Below are 24,684 nucleotides of genomic sequence, written 5' to 3' on the forward strand. Positions count from 1 at the left end.
TAAAGGTCAGGATACTGGGTGTTATGGAGGGAAGGCAGGGGAGATAATTGTGGGCCCAGAGAAGGCTCTCTGGGGCAGGTGGCAGAGTTCTAGAAGAAATCCACGTTAAAGATAAAGATAAGTTGGATGGAAAAAATATATAGAGAGAAGCAATATACATTAGAAAACTGACATGGCCACATTTAGTGTCAGAGATAAAGAAAAAGAAAAACTATCAGATTAAGAGACACATTTTATAATGATAATATGAATATGGTCAAAACACCAGAAAGCTATAATCATAAATCAGTATGATCCTAATAAAATATTTAAAATATATGTAGTATTGAAATAGAATTTAAGGAAGAAATAGGCAAATCTGTGATCAGAGTTGAAGATTTTAACATTTCTCTTAGCAATTGATAGAACAGATCAAGAGCTCTCTGTTAAGAATTATGTGATATGAATACCACTATTAACCACTTGATATTTATACAATATTATACTCGGTGACTGCAGAATATGCATTCTTTTCAAGAACACATGGCATGTCCTCAAAGATAGACCATGTTGGGCTAAATGCAAGTCTAAATAAATTTAAGATAATTGGAATAATATGAAGCATATTCTATAACCACAATGAAATTAATTAAAAATCAAGAACTAGAAACTAGAAAAAAAGATATTTGGAAATTAAGCCACATACTTACAAATAACTTGTAGCTCAAAGAAGTCACAAGGGAAATTAGGAAGTATTTCAAATTGGATGCAAATAAAAATACATCAGAATTTGTGGTTATAGTTGAAGCAGTCCTAAGAGGGATGTTTTGAACTGTAATATTTATATTAGAAAATGAGAAAGATCTAAAATTATTGACTCATGTTTCCACTCAAAGGGAGTAGAAAAAGAAGAGCAAATTACACCCAAAACCAATGCAACAAGGGAAATAATAAACATTAGAGCAGAAATCAGTGAAACAGAACAAACTAAAGAGAAGTAACAAATCCAAATGTGATTTTTGGAAATGATTATTAAAAGTGATAAACCCCTCACTAGATTGATAACAAAAATAAGACAGATCCAAAGTTACCAATATCAAGAATGAAAGAAGGGTAAGACTAATGAGTCCACAGATATTAAAGGTTAATAAGTGAATATTATGATTTGCTTTATGTCATTATCTCAACCACTAAGATCGAATTGGCAAAGTTTCTTTAAAAGTAGGGTTACCAAAACTGACTCAATAAAAAGAAAGTATAGGTATGCATTTGTTAAAGAAATTGAATTTGTCATTAAGAACCTTCTTACACAGAGAGAACCAGATGGTTTCACCAGTGGATTCTATGAAACATTTGTAGGAGAAAGAACACCAATCTCACACAAGGTTTTCCAGAAAACAGGTAGAGGAATCCCTAATTTATGAGGCCAGCATAACACTGATATAAAAACATCACCAACAAAGAAGAAAATTATAGAGCTGTAGCCTGATGAATATAGACAGAATGCTTTTTAAAATACTATATGATCAATTGTAATTCAGCAGTGTGTAAAAGGACCATTTATTATGATCAAGTGGGGTTTATTCCAGGAACATAAAGTTGGTTAAACGTTTCAGTACGAAAATACAACTTACCATGTTAAAGAATAAAAAGAAAACTCTTAATATTATTTCAACATATGTAGAAACATTTTACTAAATTTCATACACATTTATGATAAAAATTCAAATGATTTAATCCATAATCTGATAAATGCTGTGTTTGGAAAGCATACCGTTAGCATCATATTTAATGGTAAAATATTGACTCTAAATTTGGTTGACTCTTACCACTTTTATTTACTTTATATAAGTATAATTAGGCAAGAAAAAATAGAAGACATACGGATTGGAAAAAAAGATGTAAAATTATGTGAAGATGGCTTGATTTTCTCCTCCAAAAACAAGTATCACCCCTCTCACTCCACCAGCCCAAACAAAAGATCCTCTCCCTGAATCTAAGTGCCTGCCTAGTGTCTTCTAGTGGTTTACATCACAGCAGACTTTAGAGCAAGCTTGTAGAACCTGCGGCCCATGGGCTGCATTCGGCCCAGGACAGCTTTGAATGTGGCACAGCACAAATTCATAGCCTTTCTTAAAACATTATGATATTTTTGTTTGCAGTTTTAATTTTTATTTTCTTAGCTCATCAGCTATCGTTACTGTATTTTACGTGTGGCCCAAGACAATTCTTCTTCCAGTGTGGCCCAGGGAAGCCAAAATATTGGATACCCCTGCTTTAGAGTCAGTGAGACTCTGCTTCAGAAGCCAGGTGTTCCTTACAATGGTCTTACAGTTGTACATATTAAGGTTTAAAATAGATAATGTATATAAATATTGATACTATAGCATTTGGGCAAAAATAAGTGCTCATATAATGATAGCAGTTAAATTTTTATCACTATTCAGTCTTCCTTCTCCCCTTCTTGTCCATACTACTTTAAGGAATAGAATACTTTATACACATAGTCTTCATTGACCTTTCCTTTACTCCTAAGGCATGTATTCCCCGAACACTAACCTTTTGAGTAACTATTTGATCATTCTGTCTGTTGGACATGTTTTCAATACATCTGTGTTCTAATAGGTGTAATGTATCTCTGACAGTCTAACAACTTCCATATTCTAATTTGTTTCTTTATTCCCTTATATTGTCTACCCTCAAAACCCTTTTTTCTTTAGAGCCTTCTATTTAAAATGTAAAATTTAATCCCCACTACTTTTCTGAGAATACTTTACCCCCTTTTTTTTTCCCTAGAGGATAAAGATAGAGCTCATTAACATAGCATATCTCTGCCTGACTGCGTGCCTGCTACTTATACAGACTTACCTCTCACCTCTCCCTATATTGCTGAAGAGTGTCATCCTTATATCACCCCATTGCTCTCCATATTGTACTAACGTCAGAACATTTAGGCACTATTTTAAGTGATTTAATAGTGTATTTTGTCCTTCACTACACTATGAGTCCTTGAGGGCAGGGACCATGCCTTTATTAATATTTTTATTGTTAGCATTTGGCACAATTACTGATAAGCAGCTGGCACTAAAATATTTTTAGTGAATAAATAAGTGAATAGAAGATCAATATCAACCTGAAAGATTTTAATTTAGAAGAAAACTTCTTGACTTGGAGAATTAATTTTATACTTTAATCTTAAAAATATATCAAACTTTGACTTTTCATTAGTTTCCTTATCATTATTGCATAAAGTCTCATTCTTCTATTCAAAACATTGATGACATAGATTTATGTTTTGTGCTACTATAAATTTTAAGATAATTAATGTCTGATATTAGCGACATCTTACAATGTGTGTTTGTGGGAGCCAACAATTACATTGTATATATTTTTATTCCAGAAATGCTTAATGCATCACAGTAAGCTAACATCTTTTAAAATGCCCAATGTGTGAGAAATGAATGTATTTCTTCTAGTAACAAGCTGCTGAAATCTTCTCAACCTTCTTTAAAATTCTGTTCAGGTTGTTTTAGTTTGAATACAGTTGTTGAATTATTTTTACTTAAAGTTTTACTTGATTTGCTTAGAGTAGCATGTCACACCTTACCTTTATTTGATTGTATGTGGTCCACATCATTTTATTTCTTACGTAAAGAGAGGTTCCATAATCGTGAACTGAATTCTTCATGCATAAATAATATAAAAATGCTCAATATACTATTGCTATATGTGATTTATAAAGATTATATTTCTTTCTCTACCCAAATAGACATTTTTAAAGGCTTTTTTGTAATCTTTTATGATTATGGTAGAAAAGATTCTGTAAACATAAAATAAAGGATTTATTCTTGATAGAATACAAATATTGCTGGATTAATATTAAGGACATTAAAACATGTTTGCAGATTTAAATTACAAAGCATTATTACCTTGTATTTTTTGGTTCATCTATATTCTCAGGATAAACTAGATTGGATAAAAAATAAATCTGTAATGAAATCTGTTTTATTAATCATCTTTCTAGTTAATACCCGGTTTTTAGAGAAGTTCATACAATAGTTTCCTAGGTGAACCCTCCAATTTTTCTGCAGTTCATTTTATGTATAATTAATAGACATATTTCTCAAACATTCTTTCCTTGGCAATTTTTTTCTTCCTTTTCTATAGTGCGTACTATAGTGAAAATGTAAAGCAGAAAACTTTACAGTTATAAGTGAGTACAATTAATATAATGCAAGCAAAAGATATAAATATTGGCAGAATATAGGGCTTCTGGATGTGGATGGAGTTAATTGGAAAGTCTTCAGAAAAGACGTGACATATTTTGAAAGCATATCAAGTGGGCTAATGAGTAAGTGGAGGGCAGGAGAAATGTGTTACTGGATAAGAAAGTACGTATAGGTGGCAGTCAGTTGAAGGAGACCACAGGCATATTTGATTGACTGAAGTGGCGACTTCATGCTGAGGAATACTAGGAAATGAGGCTTTTGAGACTATGAAGGGTAGAAGCGTGTCAATTTGAGAAGTGCCTTGAAAGCCATGCTAAGGAGTTTAGATTTGATGCTTAGTGATGGGCAACCACAGCATGCTTTTGAGCTGGGGAGCCCAAGAATGAATGTGCCTGAGAAAAATATTCTAGTTGTGTTTAATAAGATGCAATGAGAGTGAAGAGCTTAAATATTTCATGGAGAGATTGGTAAAATTGCACCAGCAAGTGAGTTAGCTTTGATAGGAAAAGCCATGGCTTTTAAAAATTAGCTATCATATTTAGGTTAGTTGGATTTTCAGTGAATGTAGTTGAAAGATAGCCTCATGGTCTGAGGGCAAAAATATATAGAATTTATTATCTTGCCCCAGAGTCCCTAAGTATTGTTCTCTTGCATTTTTTTACGTATTGGATATGACAGTGCAAAGAATGAGAAAGATGGATTATTGAATTTTTGTCAGAACCAAACTTTTAAGAGATACATGATATTTTAAAGCATATTCCAAATTTCATATATGTATGTAATGGTTGTTACGTCATGCATTGTCAGCTTATAGATTATTGCTGTGCATGTTAACTGTTTTGTACTTATCATATATGTAACATATTTCAAACTTATGGGAATTAGGTATATTTAAAAATTAGCCCTCAAAGTCATACAGATACGAAACTACATTAATAACTCTCCATGGATGTGGTTGACAAAAAAGAATCATTTAAATGATTGTTTTCTTTCCCTCTAGTCTTTTTTAGCCCTGGTGAACTTATTATCCTATCCTGCTATTTATGAGCTGATAAGGAATCAAGATCTTCCTAATAAAACAGAATATTCTCTTCGTGAAGTCCCAACATGTGTTATTGTAAGTCATTTTCTTTAAATCTTTCTGTTTTATAAATGCTACTGTTTGAGATTGGTAGTAAAAATGCAATTTGACCAAAAAGAGAAAAAAGAAGCATTATGTAAAGGCATTTAAGGGCTGATTTGATTAATCATGCATGAATTATATCAACTTTTGAATTTTCTGTGCATGGAATCTTTGATCCAGGTCACCTAACATTCCCAAGACCTATCAGAATTCGAGGCTAACTCCAACCAGGAAGGAGACTTGGCATAGATATAAGTATACTTTTGAGTGATTTTTAGATGGCTCATTACATTATTAGTCAAACCAGTGATGCTCCTTCATTGGCTAGGATTAGTAGGAATAAATTATCTCCACGGAGTCCACTACATTTCCTGCTTATATTTTAATGAACTACGTATTATTGCCCCATGAGGGCAGTATATACAAATTTATTTAATCTGAGACCTAGGTTGTACTAATATTCACAGTTAAGTAACTTGTTTTAATCATTAAGGGATATTTAGTTCCTTATCTTTGGGTACATTTATGAATTAACCCAGAAATATATGTGTATATGCATATAAGGGTTAGTAAAGACTTACTTGATATTGAAATTTATTATTGGTCACTCTTTTTCATTTTCTGGTCACTTCATCCTATGTGATATTGTTTTTATAAACATAGTTTTGCCCTTTCGAATACGTTTAAACCTGTTAACCCTAAATACTTAGAGTTTTAAAAATTTCATCTACTTTGGGAAACTTTTAATAGCTTATATGATGTGAAATACAAAGATGGGTACTTCTGTCATTTAACATTAACTTAGATTCTCTTATCTTCTTTTTCTTGAAGTTTTTCAATTGTATTTTGTGCTTACTTGTGTGTTGGCACTTCGACATACAAGTCTACCTGTTGAGTACAGCTGGACCTCAGAATTATTGCAGGTTCATTTCCATACCACAGCAATAACATGAATATTGCAATAAAGGAAGTCACACAAATTTTTTGTTTTCCCATGTAAAAGTTACGTCTACACTATACTTCAATCTAAAGTGTGCAGTAGAAATATGTCTAAAAAATGTTTATTGCTTAATTAAAAGTACTTTATCGCTAAAAATGCTAATGAACATCTGAGCCTTCAGTGAGTTGTAATCTGTTTTGCTGGTGGAGAATCTTACCTCACTGTCGATGGCAGCTGACTGATCAGTGTGTTGGTTGTTATGGGCTGGGGTGCCTCTGGCAATTTCTGAAAATGAGAGAACAGTGAAGTTCACTGCATCAGTTGACTCCTTTCATGAAAAATTTCTCTGAAGTATTTGATGCTTTTTGATAGCATTTTACCCACCGTAGAACTTCTTTTAGAATTGAAGCCAATCCTCTCATCCCACTCACTGCTTTATCAACTAAGTTTATGCAATATTTTAAGTCCTTTGTTGTTATTTCAACAATGTTCACAGCATGTTCTACAGGAGTGGATTCCATCTTTGCTCATCCATAAGAAACAACTCAACTCATCTGTTTGATTTTGATCTTAAGATTGCAGTGATTCAGTCACATCTTCAGGCTCCACTTTTAATTCTAGTTTTCCTGCTATTTCCACCACGTCTGCAGTTACTTGTTCTACTGAAGTACTGAACTTCTTTAAGTCATCCATTAGGGTTAGAATCAGCTTCTTCCAAACTTCTTTTAATGTTGATATTTTGACCTCTTTTCATGAATCACAGATGTGGCATCTTAATGGTGAATCCTTTCCAGAAGGTTTTCAATTTACTTTGCCCAGATCTGTCAGAGGAATCACTATTTATGGCAACTATAGCCTTACAAAATATATTTCTTAAATATTTGAAAGTCAAAATTACTCCTTGATTTATGGGCTACAGAATGGATGTTATCTTAGCAGGCACAAAAACAATACTAATCTCCTTAAACATCTCCATCAGAGCTCTTGGGTGACCTGTTGCATTGTCAATGAGCAGTAGTATTTTGAAAGGAATCTTTTTTACTGAGCAGTAATTTTCAATGGTAGGCTTAAAATATGCGGTAAACCCATGCAGTCACATATGTACTGTCATTTACTTTATTTTTCCATTTATATAGCATAGGCAGAGTAGATTTTCCAGTGCTCCAGGATTTTTGGAATGGTAAATGAGCATTGGCTTCTGCTTAAAGTCACCATCTGCATTAGCTCTTAAGAAGAGAGTTAGCCTATCTTTTGATGCTTTGGATCCACGTATTGACTTCTCCTTTCGAGCTATGAAAGTCCTAGATGATATCTTCTTCCAATATAAGGCTGTTTTGTTTGCATTGAAAATTTCTTGGCTGGGTGTCGTGGTTCATGCCTGTAATCCCAGCACTTTGGGAGGCCGAGGTGGGGAGATCTCCTGAGGTCAGGAGTTCGAGAGCAGCCTGGCCAACATCTTGAAACTCCATGTCTACTAAAAATACAAAAATTAACTGGACGTGGTGGCACGTGTCTGTAATCCCAGCTACATGGGAGGCTGAGGCAGGAGAATCACTTGAACCTGGGAGGTGGAGGTTGCAGTGAGTCTAGATTGAGCCACTGCACTCCAGCCTGGGCAACAGAGTAAGACTCAATCTCAAAAAAAGAAAAAGAGAAAAAGAAAAATCTCTTTAATGTAGCTAACTTCATCAATTATCTTAGCTAGATCTTCTAGATAACTTGCAACTTCTACATCAGCACTTGCTACTTCACCTTGTACTTCCATGTTATTCAGACAGCTTCTTTCCTTGAATCCCATGAACCAACCTGTTAACTTCAAACTTTCCTTCTGTAGCTCCCTCATTTCTCTCAGCCTTATTAAAGTTAAATAGAGTTAGAGCCTTCTGTGGGTTAGGGTTTGGCTTACGGGAATGCTGTGATTGGTTTGATTTTCTGTTCAAATCACTCAAACTTTCTTCATATCAGCAATAAGGTTGTTTCATTTTGTTATCATTCATGTGTTTCCTGGGGTAACACTTTTAATATCCTTAAAGAACTTTTTCTTTGCATGCACAACTTGGCTAATTGGCAAAAGAGGCCCAGCTTTTGGCCTGTCTTAGCTTTTGACATGCTGTCCTCACCAAGCTTAGTCACTTTTAGCTTTTGATGTACAGTGAGATACACTCAACTTTTCCTTTTATTTGAACCCTTAGTGGTTTTGTAAGGTTACTAATTGCCATAATCTTGATATTGGTGTGTCTCAGGTAATAAGGAGGCCCCAGGAGAAAGAGAAAGATAGGTGAATGACCAGTTGGTGGAACAATAAGAACAACATTTATCCGTTAAGTTTGTTGTCTTATCTGGGTATGGTTCATGGTGCCCCAAAATAATTACAATAGTAACATCAAAGTTTACTAATCACAGGTCATCATAACAGAATAATTATGAAAAGTTTGTAATATTGTGAGAATTACCAAAATGTGATGCAGAGACACAAAGTGAACACATGCTGTTAGAAAAATGACACCAGTAAACTTGTTTGACGTAACGTTGCCACACATCTTAAATATGCAAAAAAGCATATTATCTGCAAAGTACAATAAGTGACATGCAATAGAATAAGGTATGCCTGTAGTTTCATCGTTAGTCATTTATGTGCCTAGATTTCCCACTACAATGGGAGTACCTTAGAGAAAGTAGGCTGTCTTCAATGTATATAAATCTAGCACATTATATGGATCCAGTGAAAATAATTATTCTATTATGATTGGTTTTTTTAGATTGATTATGGGAAACAAGTACAAATTAGTTTTATGATGTAGTCCAAAACGATGGCTTCAATGTTTGTTCTCTTAAGTTTTCATGTATCTCTGTGGGGTATATTCAACTATATCTTTCCACTTATGGAAAAATTTGTTTTCTGTTTGGTCTTAAGACAGTTAACTGCAGTTCTATTACTCTGTTTCTCCCAAAGACATTATGTTTTAACCCGGTAGAAAGATCACTGCTTTCTGTCATGATTTAAACATGTATATGAGTTCCTTTTAAAACAAACAACTCTTTTGGTCTATGCCTTCTTTTATTTACCACACTGTAGTTTTCTTTCTTTCCCTCCACCCTAAGCTTCCTGAAAATTTTGCCTGTGCTTTAAGTCTCTACATTTTTTTCTCTTCTGTCAACCAGGGAAGCCACCATAACCTGGCATCTTTGCCCAACTACCTAACTTAAATTGTTCTGCCAAAACCCAATAAATATATAATTCCCTAATCTAATGGAACCTCCCTGTATTAGTTTGTCATGCGCTAATAAAGACATACTTGAGGCTGGGTTATTTATAAAGGAAAGAGGTTTAGTTGACTCACAGTTCAGCATGGCTGGGGAGACCTCAGGAAACTTACAATCATGGTGGAAGGGGAAGCAAACACATCCTTCATCACGTGGTAGCAGGCAAGAGAAGTGCTGAGCAAAGGGGGAAAAGTCCCTTATAAAACCATCATATCTCATGATAACTCACTATCATGAAAGCAGCATGGGGGTAACTGCCCCCATGATTCAGTTACCACCATGTCTCTTCCATGACATATGGTGTATTAGTCAGGGTTCTTTAGAGGAACAGAACTAGTAGGATATGTCTCTCTATATCTATCTGTCTGTCTGTCTGTCTGTCTGTCTATCTATCTATCTATCTATCTATCTATCTATCTATCTATCTGTCTATCTATCTATGTATCTATATCTGTATATCAAAGGGAGAAAAATGTAGGCTGAGAGGCTAGGCCAGTCTAGTCTTTTCACATTTTTCTGCCTGCTTTATATTCTAGGCACACAGGCAGCTGATTAGAGGGTGCCTACCCAGATTAAGGGTGGGTCTGCCTTTCCCAGCCCACTGACTCAAATGTTAATCTCCCTTGGCAACACCCTCACAGACAAACCCAGGATCAAAACTTTGCATCCTTCAATCCAATCAAGTTGACACTCAGTATTAACCATCACATGTGGGGATTATGGGAACTATAATTCAAAATGAGATTTGGGTGGGGACACAACTAAATCGTGTCACATCCCTATACCCTTTAACTTAATTTACCACTTTGGAATATTTGACATGGTTTGTCTACTCCTTTGTGTAATTTTCTGTTTCTGTGACTGCAGCATTACTTACTTCTTGTTCTCTTCCTTCTTTTCTGGTCTCTCCTGCATAGTTGTCCTTGTAGACTTCTTTTCCTTTGTTTGTCCTATGGCCTCCAGAGTGATCTCATCCAATTCCATGGCTTCAGTTACACACTGACAACTCTTTGACCTATATGACTTGACTGCCAATTTTATAATTAGGACCCTACCAGACAATGGGCATCTGGAACAGTCACAGGCATCTTAGTCTTACTGTGTCTACAACTGAATGTAATGTTTTCTCTTTCCCAAATCAATTCTGTTTCCTGTTTTTCTCAGTATATGGTACTATTAGTCACACAATTTAGTGAACCGGAAACCTGGAAATCATTATTGATTCTTCCCTCTCTATAGGCAATAAATTACCACCTGATAGAATTTGCCTCCCTAACACCTTGGTCTTGTTTTCTTTCTGTATTCATTTAAAAAAAATTCTTATTTTAGCTTCAGTGGTACATGTGTAGGATTCTTATATAGGTAAACTCATGTTACAGAGACTTGTTGTACAGATTATTTCATCATCCAGGTACTAAGCCTAGTACCTAATAGTTATCTTTTCTGTTCCTCTCCCTCCTCCACCCTGTACCCTCTAATAGGCCCTAGTGTCTGATGTTCCCCTCTTTGTGTCCATGAGTTCTCATCATTTAGCTCCCACTTAGGCCTGAGAACATGTGGTATTTGATTTTCTGTTTGTGCATTAGATTGTCACCAACTCCATTCATGCTCCCATGAAAGACATGATCTTCTTCTTTTTTAATGCTGCATAGTATTCTGTGGTATATATATCCACATTTTCTTTATTAAATTTGCCATTGATGGACATTTAGGTTGATTCCATGTCTCACCTTATCCAAGTTCTCTCTGGGTAAGATTATGACACAAAGCTGGGGAGTTGGTATACCTCTGAGGTAGGACAGTAAAGGTAGATTGCTGGCCTTTCCGGCTGAAGGCAAATTGCTTCTGGTGGGCCTTATGGACAGGAACAGAGATAAAGGCATTTGCCAAGTCAATGGCTACATACCAGGTACCAGGAGATGTGTTAATTTACTCAAGTAATGAAACTGCATCTGGTACAGCAGTTAGCATTCTTCAAGATCCATGTCTTTGCTGTTGTGAATAGTGCTGCAGTGAACATTCGTATGCATGTATTTTTGGTTGAATGATTTATATTCCTTTGGTTACATACCTAGTGTATTAGTCAGGGTTCCCTAGAGGCATAGAACTAATAGGATACTATATATATAAAAAGAGGAGTTTATTAAGTATTAACTTACAAGATCACAAGGTCCCAAAATAGGCTATCTACAAGTTTGAGGAGTGAGGAGAGTCAGTCCAAGTCTCAAACTCAAGAACTTGGATTCCAACGTTTGAGTGCAGGAAAGCATCCAGCATGGAAGAAAGATGTAGGCTGGGAGGTTAAGCCAGTCTCACCTTTTCATGTTTTTCTCCCTGCTTTATATTCAAGGGCAGTTGATTAGATTGTGTCCACCAGATTAAAGGTCTGCCTTCCCCATCCCACTGATTCAAATGTTAATTTCCTTTGGCAACACCCACACAGACACACCTAGGATCAATACTTTGCATCCTTCAGTCTAATCAAGTTGACGCTCACTATTAACCATCACAAGTTCACCTCTTGTCAACTTGAAGCCATAGTCATACATTCAGTTTCCACAAAAGCTCAGCAACAGGCCAAGTGCTGCCTCTCAGAAGGAGAGTAGTTATCTGAACAAGGCAGGGCCTTGCTCCAAAATCTTAGGGGCCTCTGCTGTGATTCACCTATGGGGGTCTGCCAAAGGCTCCAAACAGCATCTCTATCTGCCACTGATGCCTCAAGCACCATTGGATCTGCTGGGTCATATGGCCCAAGTGGCAGAGCAGCTTGCACAGCAGCCTGGGTCTGTTGCAGAGCCTTCTCCTGTTCTGGACCCCACTGAAAACTGGCAGCCTTTCAGGTCATTCAATAAATGGGACAGAGTAACACACCCAAGTGAGGAATGTGTCGCCTCCAAAATCCAAATAGGCTCACTAGGCGTTGTGCCTCTTTCTTGTTTGTAGAAGGGGCCAAATGCAGCAACTTATTCTTCACATTAGAAGGAATATCTCGATAGACCCCACACCACTGGACCCCTAGACATTTTACTGAGGTGGAAGGTCCCTAAATTTTAGTTGGATTTATTTTCCATCCTCTGGCACGCAAATGTCTCAGCAATAAGTCCAGTGTGTTTGCTACTTCCTGCTCACTTGATCCAGTCAGCTTAGTTATGAATGTAATGGACCAGTGTGATATCTTGCAGAAGCAAAAAGCGATCAAGTTCTCTCTGGATAAGATTATGATACAAAGCTGGAGAGTTGATATACCTCTGAGGTAGAACAGGAAAGGTTTATTGCTGGCCTTGCCAGCTGAAGACAAATTGCTTCTGGTGGGCCTTATGGAAAGGAACGGAGATAAAGGCATTTGCCAAGTCAGTGACTGCATACCAGGTACCAGGAGATGTGTTAATTTACTGAAGCAGTGAAACCACATCTGGTACAGCAGCTGCAGTTGGAGTCACCACTTTGTTAAGCTTAGGATAATCCAGTAGCATTCTTCAAGATCCATCTGTCTTCTGCACAGGCCAGATAGGAGAATTGAATCGGGCTGTGTTAGGAATCCCCACCCCTGCGTCTTTCAAGTCCTTGATGGTGGCACTAATCTTTGCAGTTTCTCCAGAGGTGCGATATTATTTTTGATTTAGTATTTTTCTAGGTAGAGGGAGGTATAATGGCTTCTATTTGGCCTTTCCCACCATAATAGCCCTCACCCTACCAGTCAGAGAACGTAGGTGGGGGTTCTGCCAGCTGCTAAGTATGTCTGTGACAATTATGCATTCTGGCACTGGGGAAAAGACTACAGGGTGAGTCCAGAGATCCACTGTACACACTCTAAGTCGGACCTGAGGTAAAACTCCATTAATTACCTGATGGCCATAAGCCACTGTTTTAACTGGAGGACAACAGTGACATTTTTGGATCCCCTGGAATCAACATCAGCTCAGAGCCAGTGTCCATCAGTCCCCAAAATGTCTGATCATTTCCCTTTCCTCAATGCACAGTTGCCCTGGGTAAAAGGCCAGAGGTCTCCTTGGGGAAGGATGGGAGAAAAATTCACTGCATAAATTGTCAGTAATGTAGTAGGGTCCTTCCTTGAGGGGACTCAGCCTCCCCTTCATTCAAGGGATTCTGAGTCTATGAACTGGCTTGTCTGGAAATGGATTGAGGGGCCGCGATTCTCTGTTTTTATAATTCAAAGTAGTCTTTTGTCTGTTCGACCTAGAAGTTTTCTGCTTATATTAATGAAGTAGGAATGCAGTAGGCTTCCTATCAGTTTCACTTCTAGGAACACCGTGATTAGCCAGTGCCAGAGCTAAACAGGAGTCGGACTATTCTGGTTGCTGTTTTGTCTCTGGTGTCCATTACAGTAGCTACACCCACCTGGACTTTGACGGTTGAGTGCCACTCTTTGGCCATCGCCACCTCGAGATCCAGTTATTCTTATTTTATTCAAATTTTGTAGTTGAGTGAATTCGGTTCCCACATTTAGATCTGACATACAGAGAAGAGCGATTACGAGGCTCTTCAAAGATGTAGGTGAGGCCCTCACAAATCTATTTTGCAAGGCATTGGTCAAGGGTATATCTTCTGGAACCTCCCAACTGGGATGAGTAGATCTAAAGCGACTAATCAACTTCACCATCTTAATCTCCCTAAGACTTGAGATCCCTTCCTCTGCATTAAACCAAGGGACATCAGGAATTTCCAGCGTGCTCACATTGGGCCATCTTTTAATCCATATTTCAACTAACTGAGCAACTAAATGATTAGAACATTTTTCAACCTCTCGAGCTGCAACATTAAATGCAGAGGCCCTACTTAGTTGGGCCAAATCAATAAATTCAGCCTGATTCAGCTCTGTGTTCCTCCCATCATTATCCCATACCCTTAATATCCATTCCCATGCCTGTTCTCCAGATTTCTGTTTATATAAATTGGAGAACTCAAGCAGTTCTTTTTGAGTGTAGTGCATTTCCTCATAGATCATGCTCTCAACCTCACCTTTAGGGGCCTGCATGACTTTAGTGCAGTTATAGGTCTAGAAGGAAACAGGGTGTTGGGGCTAGCTCCTGAGGAGAATCAACATTCTTTTGCCTGACAACTGCCTCAGGGGAGGCCATCACTTTTGCCTCAGGCAGTGCAGGGTTTATCTCCTCCCACAAAAGTGGAAAGGCTGATGGCACCATGGGTTGGGGAGGGGATGTTGCCACTACTGGGGATGGGGAAGCTGTTTCTTCTGGCAAAAAAAAAGGTTCATCAGAGTGTACAAACTTAGTGTCCCCAGTTCTACAGGGTCCCCACACATGTCCCCATTCAAAGTTGTAGGGTCCCATTCTTTTCCAATCAATGCCCTCACTTTAACAGTAGACACCTGGCGAGGCTGTGCATGGAGCTTTTGTTGCAGGTCAGCCACTCACATACTTTTTTTCCCACAATTTCTGCTCTTTCTCTGCAGGAGATAAAACTCTCAATCAGGGCAATTTTAGCAGATTTGAGGCTCAGTATCTTCTTCTGAAGCCAGGAGACAGAATCTCTGAGTTCATCATTTTCTTTCATCACTTTGTTCACTGAACTTAGGAGCAACCAACCAACTTCATTATGTTCCTTGGATTTCCACATACGGTCAAACCATATTACATATAGAGTCACTGAATTCCTTGTCTCTCATGAGTGGTGAATTAGGAGTGTCAAATACGTTTATTTTGTGTAACTCTCTAAACAATTCATGCCAGTGACTATCAGTGTTCTCCATACTTTTAGAAGGAGAGTCCTCTAGAAACCCCAAAACTAATGAAAGAATTCCAACCTTAATATTCTCTTCCTCTAGAACTACTCCTGGTACCAAAATCTGTATTAGTCAGGGTTCCCTAGAGAGCAGAACTAATAGGATAGATATAAATATACATATAAAGGGGAGTGTATTAAGTATTAATTTACACAATCAGAAGGTCCCACAATAGGCTGCCTGCAAGCTTGAAGAACAAGGAGAGCCAGTCTGAGTCTCAAAGCTAAAGAACTTGGAGTCTGATGTCTGAGGGAAGAAAGCATCCATCACAGGAGAAAGATGTAGGCTTGGAAGCTATGCCAGTCTTGTCTTTTCATGTTTTTCTGCCTGCTTTATGTTCGCTGGCAGCTGATTAGATGGTGCCCATCAGATTAAGGGTGGGTCTGCCTTCCCTAGCCCACTGACTCAAATGTTAATTTCCTTTGGCAACACCCTCACAGACATACCCAGGGTCAATACTTTTTATCCTTCAATTTAACAAGTTGACACTCAGTATTAACCATTACACCCAGTAATGGGATTGCTGGGTTGAATGGTAGTTCTATTTGTCGCTCTTTGGGGAAAATTGCCACAATGCTTTCCACAATGGTTGAACTAATTTATACTCTCAGCAACAGTGTATAAGAGTTCTCTTTTCTCCACAATTTCACCATCATCTGTTACTCTTTTACTTTTTTGATAATAGCCATTCTGACCGGTGTGAGATGGCGTCTTATTTTGGTTTTGATTTGCATGTCTCTAATGATCAGTAATATTGTGCTTTTTTCATGTGCTTCTTGGCTGCATATATGTCTTCTTTTGAAAAGTGCCTGTTCATGTCCTTTGCCCACCTTTTAATGGGATTTTCTTTTTGCAAATTTCTTTAATTTTCTTATAGATGCTGGATATTAGATACTTGTCAGATGCATAGTTCATAAATACTTTCTCTCATACTGTAAGTTGTCTGTTTAGTGTGTTGATACTTATGCTGTGAGGAAGCACTTAATTAGATCCCATTTGTGAATTTTTGCTCTTGTCACAATTGGTTTTGGTGTCTTTGTCATGAAATTGATGGCAGAGGTGGCCCATCTGGAGCAGTGACTGCCATGATGCCAGCTTCATTGTGGAAGGCAAGACTGGGGCTGCATGCCCCATGGAGCTGGTGGTAGTCCCACCCTCCCAGGCACAGCTGCAGCCACTCAGCTGCCTGTGGATAGACAGTGGTGGGTCCCTGGTGAAGCCCCACCTTTGAGTCAGGGTTGGCCTGAAGTATGAGGACCAAGCTGCCAGTTCTGCAGACCAGAGTGAGGACTTACAGTGCTTTTTCCGAGCTTGACTGTGGTTGCCTGTGGACCAATCAGCATGCACTTTGTTCCCTCTGAAGCCCATAAAAGCCCCAGACTCAGCCAAACTTGGGCAGATGTCGGGATGCCCTGCCTGTGGAGAGGAGCTACACACTGTGCATCTCCTCTCAGCTGAGAGCTGAGCAGACAGCAGGGCGACCTGCCTGTGGAGAGGAGATATACATTGTGGGTCTCCTGTCAGCTGAGTGCTGAGCAGACATCAAGATGACCAGCCTGGAGAAAGTCTTTACCCAATTCTGGTCTCCTGAGAGCTGTATTGTTGCTCAATAAAGCACCTCTTTGCTTTGCTCACCCTCTGGTTGTCTACATACTTCATTATTCCTGGATGTGGGACAAGAACTTGGGACCCACCAAGTGGGAGGACTGAAAGAGCAATAACACAAACAGGGCTGAAACACGCCTCCCACTCATGCTCACCCTGTTGCGGGCAATGAGAAAGAGAGAAGAGAGAAAGAAAGAAGAACTTTAGCCCTTCACGTAGCCCAGACTAGGAGATCCTTGATCCATGGCTGTGACACCCTCTTTGGGACTCTGTGGTTCCTGGCATCTCCAGGATTTTGGACACTGCTGTGTTTCCTGGTGCCCATAGTAGAAGCTGCTTGCTTTATGCCTGGTCCAGCTGCAGCTTAACAGGGAGCTGGCACTCATGCCAGTGCCTGGACCTGCCCACCCTGCTGCAGCTGACACACCTGGTTTTGAGCAGTGGCTGGACCCCATGCTCGTTCACTCACACACGTAACCCTCACCACTTCATGTCTGGCTCATCCTGGGCAGGCATGGGATCTGCGTTGGTAGCATGAGCTGAGCACAGCCTGCCAGGCCGAGTGGCGAGTGGGTGGAATGAACCCAGTGGGCCTGAGCAAAATTCAGGCAAAGGTGCCACAGGCCACTCAGGTTTCCAGCTGGCGAATCAACACTCCAAGCATCCAAAGGCAAAATGTTTGCCTGTTTGTATGTCGGAATGGTATTGCCTGTATTGTCTTCCAGGGTTTTTATAGTTTTGGGTTTTACTTTTAAGTCTTTAATCCATCTTGAGCTAATTTTTGTATATGATATAAAGAAAGGGGGTCCAGTTTCAACTTCCTGCTTATGGCTAGCCAGTTGTCTCAGCACATTTATCAAACAGGGAGTTCTTTCCTCATTGCTTGTTTTTGTCAGCTTTGTTGATGATCAGATAGTTGTAAGCATGCAGCCTTATTTCTGGGCTTTCTATTCTATTCCATTGATTGTCATTTTTGTACCAATATTATACTATTTTGATAACTATAGTCCTTCCAAGTCAGGTAACATGATACCTCCAGCTTTGTTCTGTTTGCTTAGGATTGCCTTGGCTATTCAGGCTCTTTTTTGGTTTCGTATGAATTTTCAAATATTTTTTTCTAGTTCTGTGAAGGATGTCATTGTTAGTTTGATAGGAATATCATTGAATCTATAAATTGCTTTGCGCAGTATGCCCATTATAATATTGATTCTATCCATAAACATCGAAGGTTTTTCCATTTGTTTGTGTCATCTCTGAGTTCTTTAAGCCGTGTTTTGTTATTCTCATTGTAGAGTTCTTCTTCCTGGTTTTCTGTACTCCTAGGTATGGTATGGTATGGTACGGTATGGTATGGTATGGTATGGTATGGTATTGTATTTATTTCATTTCATTTCATTTTTGTGGCAGTTGTGAATAGGATTGAATTCCTGATTTGTCTCTTGACTTGGCTATTGTTGGAGTATAGGAATGCTAGTGATTTTTGTGCATTGATTTTGTATCCTGAATCTTTTCTGAAGTTGTTTATCAGCTGAAGGAGCTTTTGGACCAAGACTCTTGGGTTCTCTAGATATAGAATCATGCCATCTGCAAATAGGGAAAGTTTGGCTTCCTGTCTTCCTATTTGGATGACCTTTCTTTCTTTCTCTTACCTGATTGATCTGGCCAAGACTTGCAATACTATGTTGAATAGGGATGGTGAGAGAGGACATCCTTGTCTTGTGCCAGTTTTCAAGGAGAATGTTTCCTGCTTTTGTGTAAATGGTATGATGTTGGCTGTGAGTTTGTCATAGAAGGTTTTTATTATTTTGAGCTATGTTCCTTCAATATCTAGTTTATTGAGAGTTTTTAACACGAAGGATGTTGATGTTTATTGAAAGGCTTTTCTGCATCTATTGAGATAATCATTTGGTTTTTGTCTTTAGTCCTGTTTATGTGATGGATTATGTTATTGATTTGCATATGTTGAACCAACTTTGCATCCAAGGGGTAAAGCCTACTTGATGGCGGTGGATTAGTTTTTTGATGTGCTGCTGTATTTCGTTTGCAAGTATTTTGTTGAGGATTTTTGCATCAAGTTCATCAAAGATATTGGCCTGGGCTGGGCATGGTGGCTCACGCCTGTAATCCCAGTACTTTGGAGGCCCCAGGCAGATGGATTACCTGAGGTCAGGAGTTCGAGACCAGCCTGACCAACGTGGTGAAACCCCGTCTCTTCTAAAAATATAAATCTAGCCAGGCGTGGTGGCACATGCCTGTAATCCCAGCTACCCAGGAGGCTGAGGCAGGAGAATTGCTTGAACCCAAAAGGCAGAGATTGCAGTGAGCCAAGATTGTGCTACTACATTCCAGCCTGGGCAACAAGACTGAAACTCCATCTCAAAAAAAAAAAAAAAAAAAAAAAATAAATAAATAAATAAATAAATAAAAAAGATATTGACCTGAAGTTTTTTTTTGTTGTTGTGTCTCTGCTGGGTTTTGTTATCAGAATGATGCTGGCCTCATAGAATGAGTTAGGTAGGAGTCCTTCTCTACAATTTTTTGAAATAATTTTATTAGGAATGATACCAGCTCTTATCTGTACATCTGGTAAAATTCAACTGTGAGTCCACCTGGTCCTGGGCTTTTTTTGGTTGGTAGACTATTTATTGCTGATTCAATTTTGGAGTTTGTTACTGGCCTTTTCTGGGAATCACTTTGTTCCTGGTTCAGTCTTGGGGGAGCATATGTGTCCAGGAATTTATCCATTTCTTCTAGGTTTTCTAGGTTGTTTGCATAGAGGTGTTCATAGTAGTCTTTGATTATTTGTATTTCTTTCACATCAGTAATTATATCCCTTTGTTGTGTGTGTGTGTGTGGGGGGGGGTTGTTCATTCATTTATTTATTTATTCAGCAGATACACAGGGAGTGCCTGCCATTTGCTTGGCACTGTGGTCAAGCAACTGTGTGTGCAGTGTTGAGTGGAGCACATACTATCCCTGCTCTGTGACACTCACAGTTTGGCTCAGGTCCAGAGAGGAAGAATAGGGCTCCAGGGTGTGGTCAAGGTTCCACTGGGACAGTGGTGTTCCCCATACCGGTGAGGGGTTTAGTCTCTCCAGTAGATCTTCCACAGCATTTTACTTGTATGGGGCTGGGTAGTCACTGGGTGGATAAAGAAAATGTGGTAATATGTACCATGTAATACTACTCAGCCATAATAAAGGAATGAAATAATGGCATTTGCAGCAACCTGGATGGAATCGGAGACTATTATTCTTAGTTAAGTAACACTGGAATGGAAAACCAAACATTATATGTTCTCACCCAGATATGGGATCTTAGCTGTGAGGACACAAAGGCATAAGAATGATACAGTGGACTTTGGAGACTTGGGGGGAAAGGGTAGGAGAGGGGTGAGGGATCAAAGACTACACATTGTGTACAGTGTACACTGCTTGGGTGCTGGGTTCACTAGAATCTCAGAAATTGCCACTAAATAATTTACTCATATATCCAAACACCATCTGTTCCCCCAAAGCCTATTGAAATAAGAAATGAATTAAAAAAAGATTATACAAACCAGTTTATCCATCACTAGTACCGTGAAATCAAAATATAACAGAATACTATAGTGATAATAAAAGTGTTCTTAGAATTAAATAACAATCATTTAAGAAAAATTCTTCTAACTGTTAGTTAAGTTATCCCTGGTAACTGAAAGTGACGTTTATTTTTGTTGGAATAAACACAACTGTTTAGAAAAAAAAAAAAAAATGCGTATTTTCTTTCCCTCTAGATGTAAGTGAAATATAGTCTGCTATACTCACCTCCCCCTTGCATTTTTCTGTTGCTTATCTTGGAGATGACTCTGTAGCAGTATAGAGAGCTCTTTCTTATCCTTTCCCCCCCCCCCCCGCCCCCACAGTTGCATAATAGTCCATTATGTGGATGTGCTAGAGTTTATCCAGTCTTATTGGTGGACACTTGGGTTCTTTCAAGTCTTTTAGTGTTATAAATGATGCCAAAATTAATAGCCTTGGCTTATATTGTACTTGCCAGTGTGTCTATATATATATATATATATATATATATATATATTTTTTTTTTTTTTGTCATATAACAAATTCTTACAAATCCAGTGGATTAAAACAACACCCCTTTATTAACTCACAGTTTTGTAGGTCAGAAGTCTAGTATGGTGTGCCTGAATTTTCTGTGGCTATTAGCTAGGGACTTCTTTGTGGTTTCTGGAGGCTACTCTCGGGTGTTATGTGTCCTTTTGCATTTCATCAATGGAGAACTTCCATTATACCGTATTCCTCTCATTCTTTGAATCTCTCTGACCTTTTGTGACCAGTTAGAGAACATTCCACTTTTAAATCGCTTTTTGATTAGGTCAAGCCCACCCCCATAATCTCCTATTTTAAAGTCAACTGATTAAAGATTTTAGTTGCATCTGCAAAAATTCCTTCACAGCAGTGCTTGCATTTGTGTTTGAGGCCTGAGAATCTTGAGGGCCATTTTCGAATTCTGCCTACCACAGTATCTTCAGGCTAGATTTGTAGAAGCATGATTACTGGGTTGAACGGTAAATTCACATGTAATATATTCCAATGTACAGTTCTTATTGCTAGATTTCCATTCGCAGAGAATAATCCTTTTGCTTTCCTCCCAGTAAGATATTATAGTGCCTGTTTCCTGGTAGGCTGATTAAGAAGATTATGTGGTCAAAAGTTTACATATTTGTCTGACAAGTGAAAAATGTTAATTTATATATTTTTTTTCATTCTGAACAGAACATCCTTTTCTATGCTTAATAGCCATTGACATTTACTTATCCCTTAAATGTCTTTTCATTCATTTTTGCCTATTTTTCCATTTGTGTAGTTCTTTTTCTTGTAAATTTTAAGAGATTCTTTAGCTTTTAGGGATATTAGGTCTTAATTTTTCATGGCTTCATGTCAGGTATCTACCAAAATTCTAACACCTGTGAACAATTTCCAAGTTGTACTTTAGTAAATTAAAGGTGAATAATACAAAATACCCTTTTCCTTTAATATACACAATTTTTAAATTCCTTTCAGTTTCTATGCTTACGATCCAGCTGTATGATAATGGTGTGTAAACATGGTATTGTATTAGGTAGACAAATGCAAAATAGGACTTTTTTGATTTACATAACTAACTTTCAGGAAAAGCAGAGACTGCTGGAAACAGGACTGCAAGTGCTGTCGGGTCTACGTCTGTCTCTCTGTGTCTGTCCTCCTACATCCTCCACCTTTGCTTATTACTGCATTTCATGTTGGCTTTGTTGAATGGCAAGCACAGTGTAATAATGGTCAAGAGTTCGAATTCTGAAGCCAGACTGCCTGCATTAGTTTCCTGGTTCTGCCTCTTACTAGCTGTGTGACCCTGAACAAGTTAGACCTCAGTTTTTTCTTGATAAAAGAGTGCCTTATGCTAAATGAAATAAGCCAGACACAAGAAGGACAAATACTACATAATACCACTTGTATGATGATTCGAAAATAGTTAAACTCGTGGAAGTAAAGAGTGGAATGGTGTTGGCTAGACGTGAGAATGGGAGAAAACAAGTAAGTATTAGTCAAATATACGAAGTTTTGGTTATACAAGATGATTAAATCCTAAAGATCTACTGTACAGCATAGCGCCTATAGTTAGCAATACTATATTATATACTTAATAACTTGCTAAGGGGGCAGATCTCATGCTAAATGTTTTTATTTCTCACACACACTAATCAATGAGGCAGGAAGAAACTTTGGGTGGTGATGGATGGGCTTATGGCATAGATTGTGGTTGTGGTTTCACAGGTGTATACATATCTCCAAACTCATCACATTTATACATTATTAGTATAGCTTATTTATGTCAATTAAACCTCAATAAAGTGAATTTTTTTTTTTTTTTTTAAAGAAGAGCTGTAATATTTTCATCTTAGGATTGTTGTGAAGACTAAATGCATTTAGATCACCACCTGGCATATAATAAGTGATATATAAATGTTTGCTATAATTATTTTCTTCTTCTCTAGATGGTATTCTCCATAGGAGAGGACTCCATAGTCCTCCATTCCCCATAGGAGGGGCTACCTGTTATTCTGTAGTAATATCTTTACCCTCTCCCCTTTTGTTAATTTCCTAGGGCTGTCATAGCACATTACCACAAACTGGGTAGCTTTAAATCACAAAAATTTATTCTTTCCCAATTCTGAAGGCCAGAAGTTTGAAAACAAAGTGCCAGCAGGGCCATGCTTCCTCCCAAGGCTCCAGGGAAGAATTCTTTCATTTAGTTTCTGTTTTTTTCCACTGTTTCATGTCTTGTTGCTACATAAATCCAATTTCTGCCTCTATCTTTACATGTCTGTTTCCTCGTCTCTGTCTTAAGTCTCCCTCCGTTTTTCTCTCAGGACACTTGTCTTAGATTAAATGTCTACTTTGATAATCCAGGAGGATATGGTTTGGCTGTGTCCCCACCCAGATCTCATCTTGAATTATAATTTCCATAATCCCCATGTGTCATGGGAGGGGCTTGACAGAAGGTAACTGAATTATGGGGGTAATTTCCCCCATGCTGTTCTCATAATAGCGACTGAGTTCTCATGAGATCTGATGATTTTATAAGGAGCTGTACCCCACTTTGCTCCCCACTTCTCCTTCCTGCTGCCATGTGAAGAAGGATGTGTTTGCTTTCCCCTCCACCATGATTGTAAGTTTCCTGAGGCCTCCCCAGCCATGTTGAACTGTGAGTTAATTAAACCTCTTTTTTTTTTTAAAAAAATAAATTAGTCTCAGGTATGTCTTTATTAACAGCGTGAGAATGGACTAACGCATACCTCAAGACTCTTAACCTCTGCAATGACTCTTTTTCTGAATAGGGTGACATTTACAGGTTCTGGGGATGAGGCCCTGGACATATCTTTCTTTTTTTTTTTTTTTTGGTGTGCATGTGAGGGTCACCATTTAATTCTCTATAACCCCAAGTAGGAGAGCAGCCTTTTCCTCTACTTTTCCACGTTGAAAAATCCCAAGGAAGGAGTTTGATTAGCTTAGCTTTATTCATAGGTTAACGAATCATAAGCCACTTCTAGAAGTGGAAGTGCAGAACTATTGGGGTGTTACATGTGACCTATCCTCACCCTTCACTTGCCTATTTCTTCAAAAAAACGAGTCAGTCACATAGCCCAAACCTGCCTATTGGGGCAGTTGTAAACAGTAGGCACTCAAACATATCTTTATATAGAATTGATATTCCTTTTTGTTTTTCCAGTGTGGCCTCAGTCTGACCTAGTAGGTTATTGAAAATATTCTCAAGCTGGACAGTATCTTTTAAAAAGATATGGAATTTCTGTCTACTTTTTGTAAGTCCCAGGTCTTCTTGCACTAGTTCGTTGCTGGGAAGCTGCTTCTTGATTTAGGAAGCTGATTCCCTTATTGACACATGTTACGGTGCTTAGAAACTGAAGCTCTCCGTAAGGCTTCCCAGGGGTTTTGTTTTCTTCCCTAAGTGGTGATACATCAGTGTAATCTTCTTCTTTGAAAATGCATTCTCGTTGATAGATTACTGTAATCTACTCTTCCATTAGCTTGTTGGTAATACAGTCTATCATTTTTATTCTAACAGTACCTAGTACTTAGATTCAGAACTAGAATCTCAGTTACAAGATGTCACTGGCTATCAAATAGTTTGAGCTCTGCATTATATTCAGATAGCTGCGCAAATTTCAGTCACCTATACGAATTCCCTACTAATAAATGAATATTTATTATAATACATTTA

General features: G+C 38.2%; 1 protein-coding gene and 1 long non-coding RNA gene across 9 annotated transcripts in view; one reads left to right on the forward strand and one right to left on the reverse strand.

The window, feature by feature from the left end:
- The window catches only part of LOC103884066, a 121,288-nt gene extending 101,304 nt beyond the window's left edge, over positions 1-19,984 (reverse strand). Inside the window, exons 1-2 of the long non-coding RNA XR_001902184.3 lie at positions 19,899-19,984; positions 6,489-6,556 (exon numbers count right to left, since the gene is read on the reverse strand). This is a non-coding gene — a long non-coding RNA (uncharacterized LOC103884066). The remainder of the gene's footprint in view (positions 1-6,488; positions 6,557-19,898) is intronic.
- Positions 1-24,684, forward strand: part of TBC1D32 (TBC1 domain family member 32) — a 225,932-nt gene that overhangs the window by 78,485 nt on the left and 122,763 nt on the right. For all 8 annotated transcript variants that reach the window (XM_017958365.2, XM_017958364.3, XM_017958362.2 and 5 more), the window contains one exon: positions 5,209-5,325. In XM_017958365.2, coding sequence (XP_017813854.2) covers positions 5,209-5,325 — 117 coding nt within the window. The remainder of the gene's footprint in view (positions 1-5,208; positions 5,326-24,684) is intronic.

Source organism: Papio anubis, chromosome 6, assembly GCF_008728515.1.
Source record: "Papio anubis isolate 15944 chromosome 6, Panubis1.0, whole genome shotgun sequence".
Classification (NCBI taxonomy): domain Eukaryota; kingdom Metazoa; phylum Chordata; class Mammalia; order Primates; family Cercopithecidae; genus Papio; species Papio anubis.